General features: G+C 41.0%; 3 protein-coding genes across 3 annotated transcripts; 2 read left to right on the forward strand and 1 right to left on the reverse strand.

Annotated features, from left to right (window-relative positions):
- The first annotated feature begins 535 nt into the window (after positions 1–535).
- Positions 536–8,716, forward strand: LOC140942966 (ATP-binding cassette sub-family C member 4-like). Its single transcript, XM_073391991.1, has 7 exons — positions 536–604; positions 1,194–1,741; positions 2,660–3,042; positions 3,886–5,279; positions 6,084–6,654; positions 7,396–7,532; positions 7,851–8,716. Exons 2-7 carry the CDS (start codon positions 1,199–1,201, stop codon positions 8,687–8,689), a joined length of 3,867 nt encoding a protein of 1,288 aa, XP_073248092.1. The 5' UTR covers positions 536–604; positions 1,194–1,198; the 3' UTR covers positions 8,690–8,716.
- Positions 8,717–11,199: 2,483 nt separating this feature from the next.
- LOC140934312 (uncharacterized) lies at positions 11,200–12,676 on the reverse strand. The gene has a single exon (XM_073383961.1). It carries the CDS (start codon positions 12,189–12,191, stop codon positions 11,241–11,243), a length of 951 nt encoding a protein of 316 aa, XP_073240062.1. The 5' UTR covers positions 12,192–12,676; the 3' UTR covers positions 11,200–11,240.
- A 3,855-nt stretch (positions 12,677–16,531) lies between these two features.
- Positions 16,532–18,024, forward strand: LOC140942976 (uncharacterized). Its single transcript, XM_073392002.1, has one exon. It carries the CDS (start codon positions 16,837–16,839, stop codon positions 17,626–17,628), a length of 792 nt encoding a protein of 263 aa, XP_073248103.1. The 5' UTR covers positions 16,532–16,836; the 3' UTR covers positions 17,629–18,024.
- Positions 18,025–22,366: the final 4,342 nt, after the last annotated feature.

Here is a 22,366-nt window from a genome sequence, read left to right on the forward strand (position 1 = left end):
GATTGAACTAGCTTTTAGTGGGAAGGAGATTTACCATTTTTTGCTTTGTTTTACTTTGTATTCGAGGGCAAATCCAATTACAAGGCCCCGCGGGGCTTATATTCCGGGGGACGATTTAACGGAGGGTTACTTGAGTTACGATTTTGAGGGGCTTATGCATGGAGGGGCTTATTTTCGGAATTTTACGGTATTCAGCCAATCAGAAGCACAACCCAGATCTGGATAGTGTTCCACCATGAGTATGGAATTTCTGCAGTCGTTTCTCAGACGTCATTTCGCGGGAAAATCAGTGGTGGCGTCTCGAAATGTCGGCGTTTTCTCAACTATTGATCTCTGAATCTTAATACGATTTATCTTGTTTTGTCCCCCTCGGCGTTAGAATTTAAGTATGAATTTTAATAAACCAAAACTGACCTATTGGATTCCGTTCATTTGTTTACATTATTTATTGAAGTCTCAGCGTTTCTTGGAGAATTTTATAATAGATGTTATTAGATTTTTTAGCAATAAAATAATGATCTTTCAAATAAATTTAGGTGCATAAGAAAACAGGCAATTTAACAAGTTATAGGCCCCTGGAACCTCCTTGCTGTAGCAGTATCAGGTACGTGAAACAGGTAAAGTGGAGTTTCTAAGTATCCGATTATTTATGTTACGTCGACAACCTAAAACTAATAGGCGATGGCCTAGAAAGACTTCCTTTTTCTTCACATAATGATTTTCCGGGGAAAGAAAAGAAAGAATTAAAATTCTGGATTACGTCTGTGATCTCATTTTCCTCAGTGATATTTTTCTGTTAGATATTTACCAGGCATTAACGCTTTTTTAAGTAGTCTTTTCGGTTGTCCTTTACGCTAATCATATTTATTAACAGTTTCATAATATTTTTTGTAAGTGACGAAGATAACTTCAATTCCATAAATTGTACTTTGATACAAGGCTTTCCTTGTTATAGATAGAGAATTCAGATTTGTCAACGGAGGAATCTTAAGCTATATACAGTATTAGTGAAAAACATAATTATTTTAGAATGTTTTGGGCTAATGCATGCATTCACTTGGCTGTTCTGTTTACTTGGTAATAATTCTAAATTCTTGGTTTGCACGTTTCACTCAACTGAAGGAAAATTTCAAATCCATAATAATTTCTTTGGGCATTTGATTCGCTTATCATTGTTTTCTGGTCTCTGTTAGATTCAATGGTAAACATGGCAAAATATGGATACAGAAAGATCGCAGAAGATGGCAATTCGAAAAAAGCCAGCCTTTTTTCTCTTCTCTTCTTTCGATGGATGAATAGTGTCTTGAGGACGGGTAATGAACGAAGTCTGGAAGAACAAGATTTCTTGCCGCTTGCCAAAGAAAGTACCTCTCACTATCTGACAAAACGCCTCAAGAAAAAATGGAACGATGAAAAAGCAAGATGTAATAAATACAAAAGCAAGAAACCTAAGCTTTGGAAAAGCCTACTGAAGTCCATACCCCTTTACGATCTGATGTTGATTATTTCTACCAGCGCTCTATATTCTCTGACACGCCTTCTTCAACCACTTCTTCTCGGTTGCCTGACAAAAGCTCTGATGTCAGAGGAACGGCAGAATAATTACCTAAGCTATGGTTATGCCTTAGGCATGGGCGCCAATGCTTTACTCGGTTGCATCGCCTTACATCAGTACGGCTGGCGATGTGAAAGGCTTTCTATCAGAATCAGTAGCGCCCTAAAAGGATTAGTTTATCTCAAGGTGAGCAAGGATAAAGCTCGCTGCATGAGCAATCATAGCCTATAAACTAGCCTGAGTATCAGGCGATTATGGGGGCAAAAGGATAAGAAAGAATGGAAAAGCGGGTGACAGTGAATTACGGGGATGAAATAACTTGAGAGAATCATAAACGTAAAATTTATAAAGATTTTTCAGAGCTTTTTGGCAAGTCTATAAAAACTATCCTATCCTGATAAAACTCAGTCATTTCGCACTTTATTTAGCAAGTAAAATTTACAGACTTTTCATAACCATAATTGATACACATCCATAAAAAAAACTTTATGAAATACCTGCAAACATGATTTTACAGACATTTTGTTTTCCCTTTGAGAAATAGGGGAAAATTTGCTCTCTCGTAAATAGTCTATAAAATTTACAATTTATAGACATTTTATTATCCCTGTAAAAGGTCCAGTTTTTCCAGTGGAACGGAGAGAAAATTATTTTCGTTCTTCACCCTTTTCCCTTCCAATTCAAAATTTCATCTCCGCTAGCCCAGCTTGATACTCCCTTGTAAAACACTAGATATGAGCGGTTTCAAAGGATTTTAACTGGCCTCTTTTGTCACGAAATTGTAAATAGTTTTTTTTATAGTTTGGTTCTCAATAGCATAAGTTAAAATTTTTAAATTGCTATTTGCTTGCCTTTTGTTTTGTTATTACGGTAAACTCACGGAAAAAAGAAAGAACTATCAAAAATTTTATTTACCTGAAGTTATTCTGTATTAGAAGAGGTACAATTTAACTTGAAAATTGATTGCCTTCAACTCTTGATTCAGTTACATCCTGGTGTTTATATGTATAAAATACGTCCCTTCAAGCAATTAGTACGTTATGTCGTATTATGCTGAAATATCTGTTGAATCAGTACCAAATATTTATATTCTTCTCATTTTAGATCCTCCGACTAAGCAAGGATGCATTGTCAAAATTTTCAGCAGGTCAAGTGATCAACCTGGTATCGAACGATTTCCAGCGACTGGAGTGGGATACTGTGAGAAACTTTTTCTTTGGGGTTATTTCTTTTCTTGAGCTCCTCGCAGGAACATTTTTGCTCGTCTATTTAATCGGTTGGCAGACTTTGATGGGAGTAATATTCATTTTCCTCCTCCTGCCATATTTCGGCAGCCTGTCCTTCGCCAGTGCGTCTCTGCGTCTACGTTCAGCAGAGGCATCTGACAAACGCATCTCGTTAATAAACCAAGTTATCGCTGGAATCCGCGCCATCAAAATTAATGCCTGGGAAGATGTGTTCAGAGAAAAAATAAAGGATACGCGAAGGTAGGAAAACCAATCATAGGAAGTTGTGATCTCAGTTAAAAGAATGAAATTCAGGTGTATTAATTATTTAAGACAAGAAATTTCATCGCCGTGTTTTCACAAGGAAAGCAGTGTTCGTATTTAAGATAACTACCAACGCCGTAATCTGCATCTATATACTCAGTTAGCTCCTTAGTGATGCTACCAAAATACTATATTGCATTCCAGCCATTTAGAGAAGACCTTTATACGACGCCACGTCGCTAAATTAAACTTAAGGTTCGAAGGCGATCGTGCAAATAAAGTAAAAGAAACCAAGGAAACGAGGCAGCACAGCTCCGCAGGACTACTTTATATGGTCTAACTAAACTAGTAATGAATTTACAATAATTGTCACGAATATAGCACTATAATGTACACTCGAACTCCCATGTGCCACCACCTCCCTTAAGCGACGGCCAATCCAAAACAACTAAACTTCCCCAGTCAAAGTCTTACAGTTGGAACCTCTAGCAAACGACCACCTCCTGTAAGCGACCGCGACCACTTTTTGGGCCTGAAAGTAAAATGATTTTTCATAGCTTTTAACCTCTAGTAAGCAACCACTTACGCATTCTCTGATTTTTATGTTCGCTGTGTGCACTATGCTACTCAGAATATAACTCTTTGAAAAAATTACTGTGCACGAATATAGAAAAAACATGTCAACTTAAAAACTATAATACTCCACAGTTGTTAATATAGATGCTATAGGTTGGTGAAGTTGGTGTGGTGGATGGAGTTTGCTGTAGTTGGCCTTAGTTGCTGTTATCCCCGGCCCTATCTGACTCATCGCTTTTTGTTGTTGTTGTTTTTTTTTTTAAGACAAGAAGTCAACATAATCCGTAAAAAAAGTGCTGTTCTATCCGGTGTGGCCGCTATAGAGTACACTTCTACACTTATGGCGTCTCTAGTATCTGTCTTGACTCTTGTGTTGACTGGGCAGCCCCTTACACCTATTAACGTCTTCCTTCTACTGTCGTTAATTGGTGTACTTCGGAGGACAGTTTGCGTTTTCTTGGCCTACGGATCAATGGATACATACGACGCTTATGTCTCACTCGGGAGGTTAGAGGACTTTCTTCTTTTAGAGGAACTTCCTGAAATCTGCAATTACAAAGACGACGTCGACAGTGAAGATGATGATGATGATGATGATGGTGGTGGTGGTGGTGGTGTTGTCACAGAAGATAGTGTAAACCACTCTTCTTTGAAGGCAACTGGTAAAATTAACGGTCTGGAGAAAAGGCAAAACATCTCCGTTCCGGAGAAGGCGGAGCACCTGGAGAGACAGCAACCTTATAAAGAGGGAACGAATTTATGTGTAACGGGATTAGCAGTGAAACAAGTTAACCTTGAAGAAAAATTCATTCTACAAGACTTCGATTTAAGAGCTGAAAAAGGTACTCTGACAGTTATCACCGGGCAAGTAGGAAGTGGGAAATCGACTCTTTTATCAGCAATCGCTGGTGAGGGTTCACACACAAACGGGACAGTTACTTATCCAGGTAGTCTCGTTTATGTGCCTCAAACAGCTTGGGTATTTTCTGGAACTATAAGAGAGAACATTTTGTTTGGTGAAGCGTTCGATGAGTCTAAGTACACCAGAGTAACTGAAGCCTGCGCTCTTATCAGTGACATTCAGCATTTTCCGGCTGGTGACCAAACAGTCGTTGGAGAACGTGGTGAGGTCCTGAGTGGCGGTCAGCGGGCGAGGGTAAGTTTAGCACGCGCGGTGTACGCCGATGCTGAACTTTACTTGCTAGATGACCCCTTGAGTGCCTTGGATTTCAAAGTCTGTCGGCATGTTTTTGAAAAGTGTATCAAGGGCTTACTGGGTCAGAAAATCCGGCTTCTCTGTTCTCACCAAGAACAGCACATGGAAGATGCTGATAACGTCGTTGTCATGAACAAAGGCCGAGTGTTGGGAACCGGAACTTTGAAACAGCTCAAGGGAGAGGGGATTCTGAATAACATGACAGGCCTATGCCATAACAAACTCGACAAGGATCGATTAGACGACAGTTTGGATTGGGATAATGAAGAAAATGACACATTGATTGAAGGCAAGGAAAACGACAAACATAAGGGCCTAAAGATATCCGACGAAGAACGCGAAATCGGAGTTGTGTCATGGGCACTTTACTTGAGCTACTTCAAGAGTGGAGTACCCTCTCCTGTGATCATTGCTGTAATCTGTTTTTGTTTCATCTCGCAAGGTAACCAACGTATAATGTAAGATTTGTTTTAGCACTTCGCATATAAATTTGGCGCTGTTCTACCCGGTAGGACCTAATTTGGTACAAATTGTGCTAAGATAGCTCCACGAGTGTGCGGTCGAAAGGTTAAAACAGATTTTAGGCATTAAAAACTAACGCTAATACTCTGACGGATATCTAAGTTTTAACAGATGGCTTTTTTTCTCGTATAGCTGGGGATTCATGCACTCATTCTTGAACTTTAGCCGATGTAAGTTAGGTACCCGGCCTACCTAAAGATCACACTGGGAACACGATGCCAACAAGGGTAAACATGATACCCTTAAAGATCGAGACCCTCAAAACCTATGCCGGGGGAGACTCCGCATATGAAAGGGGTGGGGATGCTCGTCGGGAATTTTGAATTAAACCCCTAAAGGAGACCGATCTGGGCGTGGCCCAGGGTTTTTTTAACCCTAAAAGAGATCTTGTTGAAACGCAGTCAATATATATATTTTCATATTTTTCGCGTGCGACCCTAAACGAGATTTTCACGGCTAAATATGATGGCGTTTTGCCCAGAACACCCTAAGTGAGACCAAAATCCGAAATTTACACCGCTAAGCGAGGGGACGAGCATCCCCACCCCATATGCGCAGTTACCCCCCCGGGAAACCTATGCCCTGATGGGTGGCGTCGATATATGGGAGTATCATCCTCTCTTGACTCAGGCTATTGATCAGATGGAGAAAATGATGGTATAGGCCGTCTTTTTGGTTACGGTTATTCATCGTTTCTTATACTGCTGTTTTTCTTCGTTCTTAGCAATTAGAGCTTCTCCAGATGTATGGCTTGCGTTGCTCACAAAGAAACAGCCAGCAGATCAGAGGGACAAGATGAACCTCATTATATATGGTTGTCTCGTGGGTGGAGCCTTTGTATTTGTAGTCATACGTGCATACGGATTTCTCCTGGTTTCTCTAAGATGTTCCCAGCGCCTTCATGATAAAATGGTCCTGGCTGTTCTACAAGCGCCAGTCCTGTTCTTTGACACAAATCCCGTGGGAAGAGTTATGAACAGGTTCTCCAAAGACATAAGCTGTCTTGACGAACTATTACCCAAAGCGTTTCTGATGTCAATGCAGTTGGTTCTCCTGTTGTTATTCGGAGTTCTTATTCCGATTATCACCAATCCCTGGCTACTAACTGTTATCGCTCCATTAACTTTGCTCGTTTTGTACATTTCGAGGTATTACCTAATGACGTCACGTGATCTCAAACGATTAGAGTCGAGTTGTCGAAGCCCTGTCTTTTCACACATCTCGGAGACTTTAAACGGACTGGACACGATTCGGACGAGAGGAAAAGGAAGCGATTTTGTAGACCAGTTTTTCAGGTAAAAATCAGTGTAACTCCACTGTTATGTAATTGAAAAAGAGAGTGAAGACCTTGTTACTTGCTGCGCTTAACTGAAGAGCTGCTTTTAGATTATTTGGAAGTGCGAAAGAGATCGAGAACACAAAACGAATCGCTCGATTTGCCATAGAAGAGAGAGGAATTGCTTATAGCCGGGGAGCAACCAATCCCACAGAAATTGTCTTCTTTACGGACATTCTCTGGTATAACCCAAGTTGGCCATACAATGGTCAAACTTTATTTCTTTGAACAAGTCGAGGAACCCGTTTCCAGGATTTTCCTCCCTAGTTAAGGCCGATTTAGACGGTACGACTTCGACTTACGACTATCGTGCGTGACTTAGCATACGTCATGACTTTCGACTATCCACACGCGCACAATTTCCACTTACGACATCCACGCGTGTCGTACGAATGTCGTGGGTCTAATTTACACGACAAGATCCGTCCGGAAGTCATGACGATAGTAGTAGGCAAAAATCTTACCGTCTAAATCGGCCTAAAGAGTACGAGAAAAAGGCTGGGGACGACGTTGGATCTCAATCCGACATTTAGCGCAAACCGTAAAAATACCTGGTGGCAAGTAAATGGCCTCATTACTAGACAGAGAGTTCAAATCATGCGAAACTGACTGCCACCCAAAGAGAGGTGGTCAGTTAAAATTGCACTTTTAGAAACCACTAAAACTGACTGCATTTTGATATTGAATTGATTTATTGCAGATTTCAGGATATTCACACCCAGTCATTCATGGTGGTGATGGCAAGTGGGAGATGGCTGGGTGTACGCTTGGATCTAATTGCCTCCTTTATGACTACAGCAGTGGCTCTTTCTGCAGTTTTGGTATCCCAAGATGCTGGTAGGTACTGCGCTAACAACACTAACTACACCAACAATTACACCAAACTACAACAAACTACAGTGGAATCCCGTCAGTAATACGGTCGCCAATGGGCCAAAAGAATTTGGCCGTAATAACGAGGTGGCCGTATTAATGAGGGTTTCTTTACAAGAAAATGTATGGTCGGTTTTGCCGGGCGGCCAAAAAAAGTGGCCGTTTTAACGAGGTGACCGTATTACCGAGGTGACCGTAAGGCGGGGCGGGGGTTCCACTGTACACCGAACTAAAACAAGAGGGCCCCATTATCGATTAAATTATTTTTCTTCTTCCAATTAGCTTCTGCTGGTCTCTCTATGGTTTATATCATTCAAACCGTGGCTCAGACACAACTAGCGGTCAGAAAGACTTCAGATGTGGAGAATTTTATGACGTCAGTTGAACGAGTTATGGCTTACACCAGAATTGACCCTGAACCTGGATACAAGGTCGCCAAGCTTCCCCCGGAACAGTGGCCTAATAAAGGCAAAATCACTTTCCGAGATGTATCTCTAACCTATTATCCGGGGGGTCCCCAAGCCCTCAAGGGTATCAATATTGATATCGAAGGAGGTGAAAAGGTGGGCGTCGCCGGGCGGACGGGTGCTGGGAAGTCCTCATTTGTGACAGCTCTTCTGCGCATGCCAGATCCTGCAGGGGATATCATCATTGATGGAGTTCCAGTTAAGGCGATCAACCTCCAAGGGACTCGAAGGGCTTTATCAGTTTTAGGGCAAAGTCCTGTTCTCTTTAGTGGATCCATTAGGAAAAACCTTGACCCGATGGAGCAGTACCAAGACACCGATTTATGGAGGGTATTAGAACAAGTTCAGCTTAAAGATTTCGTGAAGAGTCGTGAAGGACAGTTGAATTACAATTTTCTGGAGCATGGTGCAAATATCAGCGTAGGGGAACGGCAATTAATCTGCTTAGCGCGCGTCCTGTTGCAGCAGAACAAAATTGTCGTCCTTGATGAGCCAACTGCTCACGTGGATCCGGACACGGAACAAACGATCTGGAACGTTGTACGGGAAAAACTTCAGGACCTTACAGTCATTACCATTGCTCACCGTTTGAACACGATTAAAGACAGCGACAAAAACATTATATTCAAAAAGGGGATGGCTTATGTAGCTTAGTTTCCCCTTCGGCCCGAAAATTTGTGTGTTGGTTACTGTCCTGGGGGGGGGGGGGGGGAGTACTGGGTCTTAAGCTCTGACCCTATTTTAGGATGAGACAAACGAAAACTGATACCCTATTTAATTAAGGCCCAAACCTAACAAAGGAGACCCAATTCATGAAGGAAAAACACAAAATAGAATTCAATGGAAGCACACAAATCTTCCTCAAATCGCTTTCCTAATACTCTACTGGTAAAGTTCAGTTTTAACAAATTATTTGTTTCTCATGTAGCTGGGCATGTACACACTTGGATTTTAGCTATAGAAATATTGATAATACTATTTTTAACCTGTCTGAGGATCACACTGGGAACACAACGCCAACAGCAGCAAAAAGGATACCCTCATTTCAAGGAGTGAGACCCTCAAAAAAAATACCCTATGGGGAGACAAAGAGATTTAGTTTTCATTCATTCAGTGACATCACAGCCAACTTCCTCATCTTAAAGCAAACAGATCGAATGTTGAAATTCTTGAATAATTGATTCCAAAATCAGCCATATAAACTACCTTCCTTCTTTGAATAACGAAGCATAAAGCTAAGGGTGAAAAAAGAAACAAACTGAATTTTTATTTAAGTCCAGTATCATCTTTTAATGGCGCATTCAATTTCAAGCCACGACATAACTGCATTAAAAATACAGTGCTTCTTTCGCAATTCAGTTTCTAGTGAGACACATACTATGTAAAGGGTCTTAATGGGGTGGTGTCTGTTACACCTAACGGTTAATATTTTGGCTTTTGTACGGCTAACGGTTAATTTTTCCCGTTACAGTTGACGGATCTGTTAAAAATTAATTACCATTGTTTTAAAAAGTTAAAAGTTACTTTTCATTGTTGTAAGAAATTTTAAGTCTCAGGAACAATCTGGTCTATATCTTCTTTGCTACACTGCGGTGCTTTGACGTATACAAAACAAATAAAACAAGACTGATTATATAAATCTACTCGTATTTGTGAAAGCGTAATAATGCAGGAGTTAACATATCCCTGGGGGGCACTTGGGTTAATTTTTGCTGAGTATGTTCCGCTGGCCTCTCAGAACCTCTACCCCATTATAGTCTACTCTGTGGCCATATTTTAGACCCCATCTTAGTCACTTTGGGAAAAAAAGTAATTCTCGCAATTCCAACTTAGTCATTTTCTGTTTATGAAACTGTGTTATAAAGCCTTTTAAATAGAACATCTTGAAATGAACTACCACATTTGTTAGACTTAATGTGGAGTAAATCTTTCTATTTTTAAATCCGTACAAACCTAAATTTTCTGACCCCCAAAATATTGAAAATGTGCGACCCCATTCTAGTAACTCTTATAAATAATGCGACCCCATAATAGTCAATCCAGTCGTGAAAATGCGACTCCATCCAGCGGCACATACCCATTAGTCTACTACTAGGAAGCACCCCCCCTCCCCCCCCCCCCCCAGGGGGGAATAGACAGCGGGAACCAATCCGCCGTACGGAAAAAGATGGCGGCTGTACATTTTACCACAATTCCTTTCGAACCTAACACAGCCAATTACACAAAAAGTCATAATTGGGGTTGGGGGGCCAAATTCGTACCTGTAATAGCAACATTGCCTATCCTAGGTTTTAAGTTTATAAAACTTTTCTGTGCGTTTTTATGAGCAATTAATTTGTGGTTTTCATGCGCTAAGAACTGTGGGTAAATGTACCAGTCGCCATCTTTTTAGGTACGGTGGATTGTGTTAACAATGATATTAAAATAACCTGCCCATCCCCCGACCAAAACAAAAATCAGGGTCCCCGAAAATTGAGGGTCTGCAACTTGTTTGAAAGAGTCAGCCTTGGGGCTAAATCCCTTATTTTGTTCAAAATGATTTTCCATATGGTGTAAGTTTTCTTCTCGTGCACTCCGGTAAAACAAATACAAACGATTTGCAGTCTCGTTAAAATAGTTTTCAGAGTTTTTGCTGAGAAATTTAAATAGATCATTGAGTTATAAGTTTTGATTGGAAGAACAATCAATGAAAGATGGCGACAAAGGGATTTAATTTTCAGGCATTCTTGACATCACAGTCAACTTCCTCATTTTAAAGCAAACAGATCGAATGTTGAAATTCTTGAATAATTGATTCTACAATCAACCATATAAAATACCTTCCTTCTTTGAGTGACGAAGCATAAAGGGTGAAAAAAGAAACAAACTGAACTTTTTTTTAGTCCAGTAACATCTTTTACTGGCGCGTTCAATTTAAAGCTACGACATGACTGCATTAAAAATACAGTACTTCTTTCGCAATTCTGTTTCTAGTATAAAGAGAAGAAATTCAGCACTCGGTATAGCCGAATTCCATGCATCACTCAATAAATGAAGGTTTTTGTCAGACTCCACTTCCTATGTGCGTGGTTCATTGGTCCTTTAATAACTTTTGCTTAATTGGTCTTAATTGGTTGGATTTGTAATTATCAATATTGGTAATAAAAATAGAGCACTACGGACGCAAACTGCAGAGGGAGGACAAATGAACTATCGACACTGTTGATCATTTCCAGTGCTTTGTAAACACCGTGTTTTTCCTTGCAATTTCTGCATCCTTTTCATTCATTCTGGATATCTTCCTACGGTTTCGATCGTAGACCCTCATAACAACTTGATAAAGTTTAGGGTTCCGCGGATCTAAGTGTGGAATTTTTGCAGGGTCCGGCATTTTTATCACCTTTTCGTAAGTGACACCACGGAACGTTCTTGCTCGGTTCATACTGGCGTCTTGATTTGGTCCTAACTCGCCCAACCATTCTCGATGACGCTTACTCAAGCTCTCGACAGGCTGATTTTCCTTCTCCGTCTTTCGTTTCGTGTCTTCTAACAAAAACGGAAAACAACTTCCGGCGAAGGCGTTTTTCCGGCGACGATTTAGCCTCGTTAACAAGTAGTTTTCGTCCGATTCGACGTCGCGCAAAGGTGGTAACGGCACGCCTATAGAGGTCTTTTTATTGTTCTCCGAAATAATCTTTAACGTTTTCTTTTTACTCCTTGCTGTCATTTCTATGAGTCTCTCCCTCTTAAACTCCGCAATTGACTCCCCTCGATCTTTTAACCACATTGGTGCTTGATCTGCAACTGTAGTCCTTCGCGTCCTAATTTCCTCCGCCTCGACCTTTGCCTCGGCTGCCTTTATATTCTCCTGTGACCCCAAAGGAGGTAAAAATTTTGACAAGGATTTCTTTTGCGTCTCTCTGAAATCTCTTTGTCTCTTACTGTATTCATTCGCGACCCGTCTCTGTTCACGTGAAATGATCCCCAAGTTAATCTCTAACTCCTTCACTAATCCTGCGTTTGTGTGACTCGCATGTTTCAAGCCATATTTGTTGGCGACTTTGATCTTGCTTCGCTTCGGAAGATTGCGGATTCTAACGAGTTCCTGATTGAGTCTCTCGTCCGCGTTTCGTCTTGCCGTTTCAAAATCCATTTCAGCGGTAATTAAAAAGGACATTCGAAAGACAAGAAACGCGATCCCGGATAATCCAACGCATTTTAAACGCTGTAAACAAAATGAATCCTTGCCACCCGCACGTCCTTTATCGATGTTTCTAAGAACCTTTAACGCACTGCTTCATTAGCGAACCCCTTCCTCATCTAGCAAAATCCACTTTTTCAACCTCCCGTTTACATAATGACGCTTTCAAGTTGATTTGATTGCCTTAATGAGACCAAAGTAATTTGCTATGCAGTTGACTATGTCTTACGCTTGATTACCGTGACTGGACGAAGAGCGTCAAATGTATGACTTGGTGACGACCCCTGAGTCAGTCTCTATGCGGTAATAGGCGATTTCGTTCTTTAAGCATCCTTACATTGACGATTGGCACTTCATCGTTTCATAATAAAACCTGCTTTTCCCTTTGGAATCTCTCTCTGAGGCATACATGCATCAAGTATCAGGCACTTAGGTCGAGGACTGACGGCAGAAAACCGCTGACGCAAATATCAGCGTGAAATTAATCATTAGCGGGTGACACACGTTTGACAGTTTACCGCAACGATAACAAAATTAGAGCTTAGTGCTGACGGACACAGCTGAGGACATGAAAAGACGAAGCGATCTCAACTTTGCAAGGAAAAGAACACATATAACACTAAAACGAGTCCAAACAGAGGTTTTTGTGCTCTTTTGTTTGGTAGATTACATTGGATTGCCGCTAATTGTCCTGTTATTGGATAGTCGGGCGACAAATCTCAATAGCTGTTTGCTTGATAATAACAGTGCAGGTTTCATATGCAAATATACATTGTGTTATTATTATATTACCTCATATCAAGTAAATACTGTTTGATTATTAACTACCTGAAAAACATACAGATGCAATATCTTTGTGGAAAAAAGCTGATCACTTCTATCAGGGGCACCCAACGAGAATATAGTTCAAAACCACTTAAACATAGCATTGTTAAATGTATTTTAGTATTTGAAGGGTAGATAGAGGCATATTTTTATCCCCTAAAAATTTTTCATCTGTTCGGATTTCCTAGCTGAAAGTCTAGTGATCCGAAAATTATAAGGATCAAAACTTACCTTTTCGAAAATTTCAGCCAGATAAAAGGCTCCCGAAAATTCTAGGTGACCTTTTTAGGGTAAAAATCCTTTAAAAATGGGCAATTATACCTTTTTTAGATGTTTGAAAATCTTAGGAGAGGCGGGCAAGCAAGAAATTTTACAACAAATGTTCCGAAAATTCTGGATTTCAAGTCGTCGAGTCCGAACAGATATTTCCCGAAAATTGACGTTGGGTGCCCCTGTTCTATCTCCCCTCGCGCGTGTCTCCGTCGCGTGCCCGGTTCTTCCGGCACCATGAGTTCCTTGCTAGCGCCTGCTACGCTGAATAACTGTTAGATTACTAAATGCAGTGCCGTAGCCAGACCAAACGGCCGACCGAGGCAGGCGGGAGTTGCTAGGGGGGTTCGGGGGCATGCCCCCCCCGCGAGAAATTTTGAACTTTAGTCTCTCGGAAATGCGATTTGCAGCGTTTTCTGGGCCTTTCGGTAACTTTTTTTCGAGTTAATTTAAGTGGAATTTAAAAAGCAATAATCAGAAACAAGCTACATAATCTGGGTGACCGTTAACCTCGCCAATGGTTTTGATCAGTATTTGTTCAAAAAAAATTTGAGTTAACGTACGTAGCCCCTTGAGATCGATGATATGGTAATTTTTTCATAGTATATTGGGGTACCATTTCTGCTCGGGGCGGGGGGGGGGGTACTTCCTAGTAGTAGGGTAAAGGGTATGTGCTGCTGGATGGGGTCTCATTTTCACGACTGGATTGACTACTATGGGGTTGCATTTTTTGTTAGAGCAGGAGCCGATTAGTAATCGGCTCCTGGTTAGAGTTACTAGAATGGGGTTGTTCATTTTCAGGATATTGAGGGTCCGAAAATTTAGGTATGTAGGGATTTAAAAATAGAAAGACTTACACCATTAAGCCAAGTGGCAGTTCTTTTCGGTATGACCTTTAAGGCTTTATAAGGTAGATGCGTAAGCTGAATGTGAATAAGTTGGGATGGCGAAAATTACTTTTTTTTTTTTCAAAAGTGACTAAGATGGGGTCTATATAGGGCCACAGAATAGACTATAACAGGAGCCGATTACGGCTCCTGACTATAATGGGGTAGTGGTTCTGAGAGGCCAGCGGCACATACCCAGCAAAAATTAACCCAAGTACCCCCGGGCATTTCTGTCACATATCAGGTGTAAAAGGGTAAGGGGTTGGACCTTGGGGTTGGACCTAAAGCTGGAGTTTCCCGTATAAAATTTTGTTTTTTCGCCTCCATAGTTACAGAAATTAGGCGAACTGAACTGACAGCTCGATCAGTGACTGCCGCCCTGGGATCCGCTCATATTATAGGCTTCTCGGTATATTTATAATCTCTATACGTGTACACCAGTCTATTTCCGGCTAAACATATACAACCGAAAATTCGATCTGCTGGGATAAGTCGGATAAGTCCAACAACAGAAAGCACACGCGACGCTTTTTGAAATGAACTTTTAATTATCCATTGTTGCTTCCTTTAACGCGACCAGTTTCACCAAGCATCTAAGTTTAACTGAAACGTATCTTTCATGGAACCATGGTAAGAAAAACAATAGAAGCACGTTTCGGTGTCAGTTATTAAAAGTTTCTGTGCGTGTCCGAGATTGTTTATTCAAGATTGAGGATTTGTCGACCATTGACCCAGAGTTTCCAAATCGTTCAAGAAATATCCCGAATTTTGTTTTATAAAATGGTGGAATGGTAGCCAAGTGTTGAGAAAGGAGTTTCGCTTGAATAGTAACAGAAAACAGCCGCCCTCCCTATCTCCCGGGAACTATCTTCAGTTCAATACCCTCTGGGTACCAATGAGATGTTTTTTCTCGCGTGCGACGAGGAGCTTCGTCTTCGTCTTCGGCCGAAGGCCGAACGGAAAACACGCATGAAAAGCCTCTGGAACCAAGGGTATCAGTTCATATACTCGACAGTGGAAGAAGAATGTAGCATGTCTCTATCCGCTCTCACCTTGACTGGTCCATCAAGAAGTCCCGTGAAAGTCCTTGAAGGAGCGGGCTGTGACCACTGCTGGTTAGCTCATTTTGTTACAATGTCACGAATTATGACTGTCAGGAGCCGATAATCGGCTCCTGTGACTGTTTGTTAAGTAAACGGGGAAAAGTTGGTATGAAAACCTTTTGTCGTCTTCCTGGTTTGCTACACACTTCTCCGTTAATCGCATTCACACGTCCTCAGGACACCCATCAGTACTGCTTAAAATCGGACGGCCGAATTTCTTGTATTTTGTTGAGGTTGGCTAAAATCGTATTCTCACTGGCTGATAATAGAAAAAATTGGCTTTCTTTTTGTTTCTTCTCAGTTTTAATTTCTTTCTTGTCGGCATCCAGAAGGCCACAGTGTTACAAGTGCGTGCCTCGAATAACAGTTTGCTACTTGCGGGTTGTCAGTTTTAATTTTATTTTGTAACAAGGAGTACGTTTAAAGTAAAGTTGTCAGTAGTTGTTGTTGTAGTCTTCGGCTGGTTGTCGTTTGTTGTTTGTTGTTGTTTGGCTCCTTCTTTAATCTTCTTCTTCTTCTTCTTCTTCTTCTTCTTCTTCTTCTTCTTCTTCTTCTTCTTCTTCTTCTTCTTCTTATCATGATTATTGTTATTATTATTTTTATCATTATTATTATTGTTATTATCATTATCATTATGCTGGTTTTGCAATAAATGCTGCCAACTACAATCTAATATTATTTGAACAAGGGTCGTGCGGACCTCTAATCTACTTCCTCAGCTTTGTAAATTACCCACAATTCCGTGGGAGCTATTCATTTGCCTCAGCACCTACGCAGTAAGTCGCAAATAAACAACTTATTATGGTGACAATTGACTGTTAATGGAACTTTCGCACTTAGTTAAAAGCAAATACAAACATGAAGCGCAAGACGATTTATTTGACTTGTTCAACAAAGAATCCGACAACTCGACCAAATTTAATGCTTTCAATGTTTACACTGCTTAGACACGCTGAAACTAAGCAAATTAAGTTTTAATGCTACTGCGGGCTCTTTTCGACTTTGATCCTGTGCTTAGAATACCAGTGCGCTGAAAGAATAAAGCAGATAAATTATTAAGACATCTTTGTTTTAAGCCAGCATTCTCCAGGGACCTGCTGAAAAACTTAATTGAAGCCTTAGAAATGCAAATCAATGTCTATTGCATGCATTCATATTTAAGTCAAGTGCAAACAAATGGCCCAGGATGCATTTTATTTGAGATTTCCATCACTCAAATGTTTAACGTACGGTCGTCCGGTGCTTGTGACAACAAAGGAAATGTGAAAAATTTCAACAACGCCTGGTGGGACAATTGCGGTCAAGAGCCGACCTGTCTACGCTCTGAGAAGCTTTTAACCAAAAGCCTCAGGCTAAAAGAAGTATAAAGTTTCGTAATTCAAAAACAAAAGGCGAGTAATTTGTCGCCTCAGAACGGTAATACGGCTTGGAATCCAGATAGTTCAGTTGATCGTGTATTGCTTCGTCTGTTCAAGGGATTTTGCCTTTTACACGCAATGTTAAGTTCGTTTTACTCAGGGTGAAGAGAGATTCACTATGAGTGTGAGTTCGTCGAGGTATCCTCTTATTCGAATCAGCAAAACCGGCGAAATGCGGTTGAGGAATAAGGTCGGTCAAGCAATACTCAAGGAGAACGCGTACGAAGACCGAGCTTTGAACACGCGACTCGACACTTTATCGAAACACCAATTCAGACAAGATAAGTACATGACTTACAGGCAGTTAGAGTTTGCCACGAAGCAGGTTTCCGCTTCTGAAGAAAGACCTCGGACGCTGAGCAACGAGAGCAAGCATTCATCACAATCCACCGAGCAGAGTTTACCTCCGATAGACTCTCGACGTAGATCGAACATCATCGCTCCGAATCTGGATGAAAAACGTATGAGTCATTCCGAGGAGGTGAGTGGAAATTACAAAGCGAAAGGACGCTGGGAAAAAGCTATAACTCTAGTGCGAATAGCGGTACAGAACAGACCAGTAAAAGAGGGAAATACTAAGGCAACGGGCAGGACAAGGAAAGCAAGTAAAACGCAAGCTCCTGAAGTGCAATCAGAGAAGGAGTTTGACGACACAAATCAGTTACCACCTATAAACTGTAAAGAAGGGATGCTCGGAGATCAGCCGTGTTCAAGGAAAAGGCCAATTCGAAAACAACCGAGCTTGCCCGAAATGTTAAAAGTTTCTAGAGAAAAATCGCAAAATTGCCTCGCAGATCCGAGGTTTATGAAACTTGAGCAGTGTCTTAGCGAGACGAAGAATTTTCAAGAAGGCAAGCAAAGTAGAAATTCAAAAACAAATGCATGGGATAGAATTCCTTTTACGCGCTAAGAAAAAATGAGAGCATTATTTAAATTAATTATTTATATTGAAATTTTGTATAGCTGTATAAGAAATGTGATAAAAGTACGGTCATTTTTAAAGAGTTTCTTTAGAGTGCGATGAAGTCTTTGATAAGAAAGTCAGCAAAGTGCCTACACTGAAAAAAATTTAACCGTAAATTCAGTGGCTTCACTCCCAGTTTCGTGTACTTTAATAATTTAGCTCTAAACTATATTCAAACGAGATATTATTTGTCTTAGTTAATGAAAATACGCGGAAGATATTGAATAAGACTGTTCGGCTTTCCTTTTGAGGACCGTATTGAAACTTCCATTATGATTAAAGTAGTGTAAACATTAATTCTAGAGTGAAATCTAATCAATAAATTGTAGTTCTTAGATTTGAGATGGAATCTTTAGTAAGGTGTTTTTCACGACAAGAAGTGCAAAAAGAACTATTAAAATTTCATTAGTTCCAACGGGGTATGAAAAGTCTCGTGCGTGTAACCGAATAGGTCTTTTGCCCTGGGCGACGTGAAACTTTGCATGGATTGGTTTGCACAGTTATGCTTCGCGAAGGACGAAAAGATTATATTGAAACAGAGAAGTGTCACCCACTTGTGAATACAAATTAATTATCTTAAGTAAATGAAAAGCAACTGAGAAAAAGCAAAAGGAAAACTGAACCTCCTAGATTCGCCTAGTCACGCGGCCATCACACGCGACGAGCCACCTGACCCCGGTGGACTGTAAAGCTTTTTAATTATTTAAAAGGTGTCATGCATATGACTGGCAATCGTATTTAGTCACGTCTGTGTCTTTAGTCCGCTATTAACGCTTCGGCTCTCTTGTATGTAAGCGTAACCTCCGTAACTTTTATTTCGAGACGAAAGCAGGGGAACAACTGCCTTTGGAACCGTTTAGGTTATTATAGCTCTCTTTTAATGGGTGATAAGCAGAAAGGGAGACCTGGGACAACTCCATAGGAAAATCGGGTAAAAGAGATGCCTGGAGACTCTCAACTAAGCCATCAACAGTCGTTCGACCTAACCTTGGAGCAGCTTTGGTTGCAAGTGTGATCGATGTATTTTTTTTTTTTGGCTCGATACACTCCACAATTTCTTTACATCGGGCAATAAGCCGAAAAACTGAAATGCATTGTGAAATGCTTTAAAGAAAAACTGACGGGTTTAGTTGTCAGTTTTTGCAGGGAGGGTTTTTTGATCATTGCTGCAACCGATAGCCAGGTTTGCAAGGATTGCAGATCAAGAGAGCAAAAGATGGAGAATGAAACGTTTATTCAAGGATGTTCATGAAGTCGTAACTTCGGATGTGTGTTGTAACCTAGGATGTGCAAACCTTTGGCAGGGCACATCGAGGACCCTCTAGACTGGTGTGCCAGTTCTTTTGACTCGCTTGCACCTGTTGTGCGTACCGCATTTAGTGGACACTGGTCGGGATTTTCCACTTGCCAGCATCAGTCTTTGGATTTTCAGGGTTTTCCCCCGACGTCAATCAAAAATCTGAAGAATTGGCGCTTTCTCCCTTTCACACTAAGCGGACCTCTCAGCAAACAAACGGTCATAGTTTGTGATTTGTGTTTGGTGGGTTTCGATCCCGGGCTTTGTGCGTTTCTAGGTTCGTTGCTTTCGAGCTTAAGCCGGTTCGGTCGCGTGTGTTTGAAAGTTTTACCTCAGCTCTAAGTTTTTTATCTTCTTTATACTGAAACATGGCAAGTTTAGATTGTTCGAGCTTCCAGATCCAGAAGAAACACAGATATGGGAGGGTGAAAACGAATCGGTATGTTCCCGTCAACATTGACCGTTTGCAGCTTCTGCTCGTTATTGCCGCCTTTTCTTCACAAACACAGTGGATACTTCGGTAACGGTTTGATTGACGTCGCAGAAAAACAAAAAACCTGAAACGTTTTGACGCGCAGGTTGCGTGTTATTCGAAACAGCTGTAACCAAATGGTGCGTGGCGGGGATGGGGCTGTTGAGAAGAGTACGAAGAGCGCAAGGCATGGGTACTAATTAAATTGAGCCAAAAATATTCCTGCAAATCGTTCCCTCTCACGTTGAATTCGAACCACTCTCCTTTTATAAATTTTCACTTACAAGCCACACAAGCCAGTTCTTCCGGCAATCACTTCGCCAATGTAAGGCAATCCGGAATCCCGCTAATAACTGGCCCCGGGAATCCGGAATCCCAGGTTCCACTACCAAGGAATCCGGAATCCAGAACCTCGAATTCGGTATCCAAAGCGTGGAATCCAGAATGTTATGCCTTGCATGGCATCATGGGCGATTTACTGTATGAGGCGACAAGATTAACAGTGAAATGTTCGCATTATCTTGTAACCGTGTATCCCTTCTGTTGGGGACTTTAAGATCCAACGACGCGACGACAACAAGAACGTCGCTTAAAAAGTGAACTTGCGTTCTTTCATTCTTGACAGGGATTATTCCTACCCACTTACTTTGTCAATCGTAGACCATTTTAGGCGAAACCCCCTGAAGCTGAATTTCAGGGGACCATATTCAAGCTCCAGAAAGAAAGCTCCATAAAACTCCAAATTAGGCATTTTCACGTCGTGGTCGTGCAAAAACGGGAAAAAAATGTACAAAAAAAGTGTGATGCACGTGCGTAGTTGTTTTTTTGCTTATTTTAAAACCTATTGTTTTTTGACGTCCTCGTTGCTGCGCGTCGTTGGACCTTAAAGTCCCTATTGTCTTTTGATTTGTTATCACTTTAATTTTTCACCTTAATTCATACTGATCATGTTTGAACTAAGAACATTTTTTAATGAATAGTGTACATTGTTTACTGATTATAAGCACCAGGAATAATCAATACCTAACACGTTTTGACATGTTCAAAGTTATGATATTTTAATAAAATAGTGTTATGTTCGTTCCGGCCTCCATGGAAAACACAATTATTTTTAGATAATTGTGAAAGGCTTTCTGTTGTCTTCAATAGATCTGCTCAGACGATGATTTGATACTTATTCTCCTAATTGCTTGATTCCTTCTCCAGACTATAAAAACATTCTTCAGTTTCTAAGCAGCTGTTCCCAAACAAGCTCGCTCCTTCTCCTTTATCTTCATAATTAAAGTCAAGTTGTCCATATCTTTCACTTTTCTCAATTGATATCACTTATAAAGCCATATTTCACGCCTCTCATCCACAGACACTCTTTTTGCCAGAGTTTAATTTAACCTTTTCACTTCCAAAAGTGACCAAAGTCAAATTTTGGCAAAAGTTCCAACTTTCACTTTGTAAAATGGTGCAAAACAAATAGTGCCATGTTTGAGAGGTTTCGTTTGACCGTAACACCATAGGACTTCGTCCACAGTCTCAAAAGTTAGAATCACCTTAGCTTACAAGACTTCGTCATTCATGCTGGTGGTGAAAGAGTAGGAAATACGAGTATCCATATAAGTTCACTTGTCAAGTGACCTCTTAGGCAGGGCTCTATCAAGCGACGCTCTCTTGTCACTATAATTCCACTGTTGTCGCTTCACAAACGCCACCATTTGTGGAGGTTCTTCAGGACATAGTCTGTCATTAGCGGAATTTACTGGTAACGGTTTCACGGCCCACCTCGGTCGCGGAGTCGTACTGTTCGCAGCTTTTCGTCCGCAACCTAACGACATGTCAGAGTGCTCGCGGAGATCCCTGTTGTAGGATAACGATTTTGCGCGGATTTGAACGGTCTTTAGATTCTCCTGATTGAGATTAAACGGGCGAACACGATGTAAGTATCCCATCCTCGTGTGATTCTTCCGTAAGTCTGGCAAAAAAGCTTCGATAAGTTTTTCTCTGTTTTGTTCGCTCATAAGCGTCATGTCGATCTCAGACCGACATGATTTCGTGCGCCTGGAATCTGGCGAATGGATCGATGAATTCCACGACGAACGCGTTCTTTGATTTTTTGAGGGCTCTGATTTTGCCCTAGATTTGGTCTCTGTCCGTGTAGGAGAAAACAAAACGCCGTAATGTCCATCATCCATGTTCATGTTTCACACTGTTGTGTTGGTTGCAGTTTCCACGGTCTGAAAAGCCTTTTGTCTTATATTTCTGTTAATATAAACTCTTATCATTAATAGTATACCATATTAACTATCGCTTCACAATCCATCAGGCTAGCTTGTTAGATGATCACCTGAAATTAAGGGGACGCAAAAAAGGAACATATTCTTTTCAACTTTGTGACTGCCAAACGCGACTTCAAATTACAGAGACAAAGAAGGTTCTTATACTTGAATGAATTATTAACTATTTCTGGTTGACAACGTTTATGTTTATTGTTTAATGATAACAAATGTGTATTATCAATTCACAAGCCGCAAGTCAATGGAACTAATGTGCTTGTTGCTAAGTTACAGGGACGCGTTTCCTTTTCCAAATCGGCCTGCGAGTTGGGGGAGTAGCGAGAAACCACGAGAGAGTAGCACGCGAAACGAGACGCGAGTGCGAGGGGCTCGCGCGCAGGCTACTAAACAATTTTGTTAGCAAAAACCAACCCGGGAAAAGGGTATGTATTCACCACTTCATTTTTGTTTTCTTTCTTTATTTTTTCTATCACTCTCCCTGCCGTAAGGATCAGTTTACTGTGTTAAGTTTAAAATTTGGTTTTCAAGATTTTGCTGATCCAGGTCTACAAAAGTCTGCTACACAACCATTTTTAGTGTCGTCACGTAACGCCCCTCCCCAGAAGTGGGGCGGACCCTCACTGGTTTGTC

The sequence above is a fragment of the Porites lutea genome, chromosome 1 (assembly GCF_958299795.1).
Source record: "Porites lutea chromosome 1, jaPorLute2.1, whole genome shotgun sequence".
In the NCBI taxonomy this organism is placed as follows: domain Eukaryota; kingdom Metazoa; phylum Cnidaria; class Anthozoa; order Scleractinia; family Poritidae; genus Porites; species Porites lutea.

What these genes read in the sequence shown, in the direction of transcription:
- LOC140942976 (XM_073392002.1), top strand. Translation starts at nt 16,837, where the DNA reads ATGAGTGTGAGTTCGTCGAGGTATCCTCTTATTCGAATCAGCAAAACC.
- LOC140934312 (XM_073383961.1), bottom strand. Translation starts at nt 12,191, where the DNA reads ATGTCCTTTTTAATTACCGCTGAAATGGATTTTGAAACGGCAAGACGA.
- LOC140942966 (XM_073391991.1), top strand. Translation starts at nt 1,199, where the DNA reads ATGGTAAACATGGCAAAATATGGATACAGAAAGATCGCAGAAGATGGC. An exon ending in AAGGATTAGTTTATCTCAAG is followed by an intron (nt 1,742 to 2,659) that starts GTGAGCAAGGAT and finishes TTCTCATTTTAG; the next exon opens with ATCCTCCGACTAAGCAAGGA. An exon ending in AAAATAAAGGATACGCGAAG is followed by an intron (nt 3,043 to 3,885) that starts GTAGGAAAACCA and finishes TTTTTTTTTAAG; the next exon opens with ACAAGAAGTCAACATAATCC.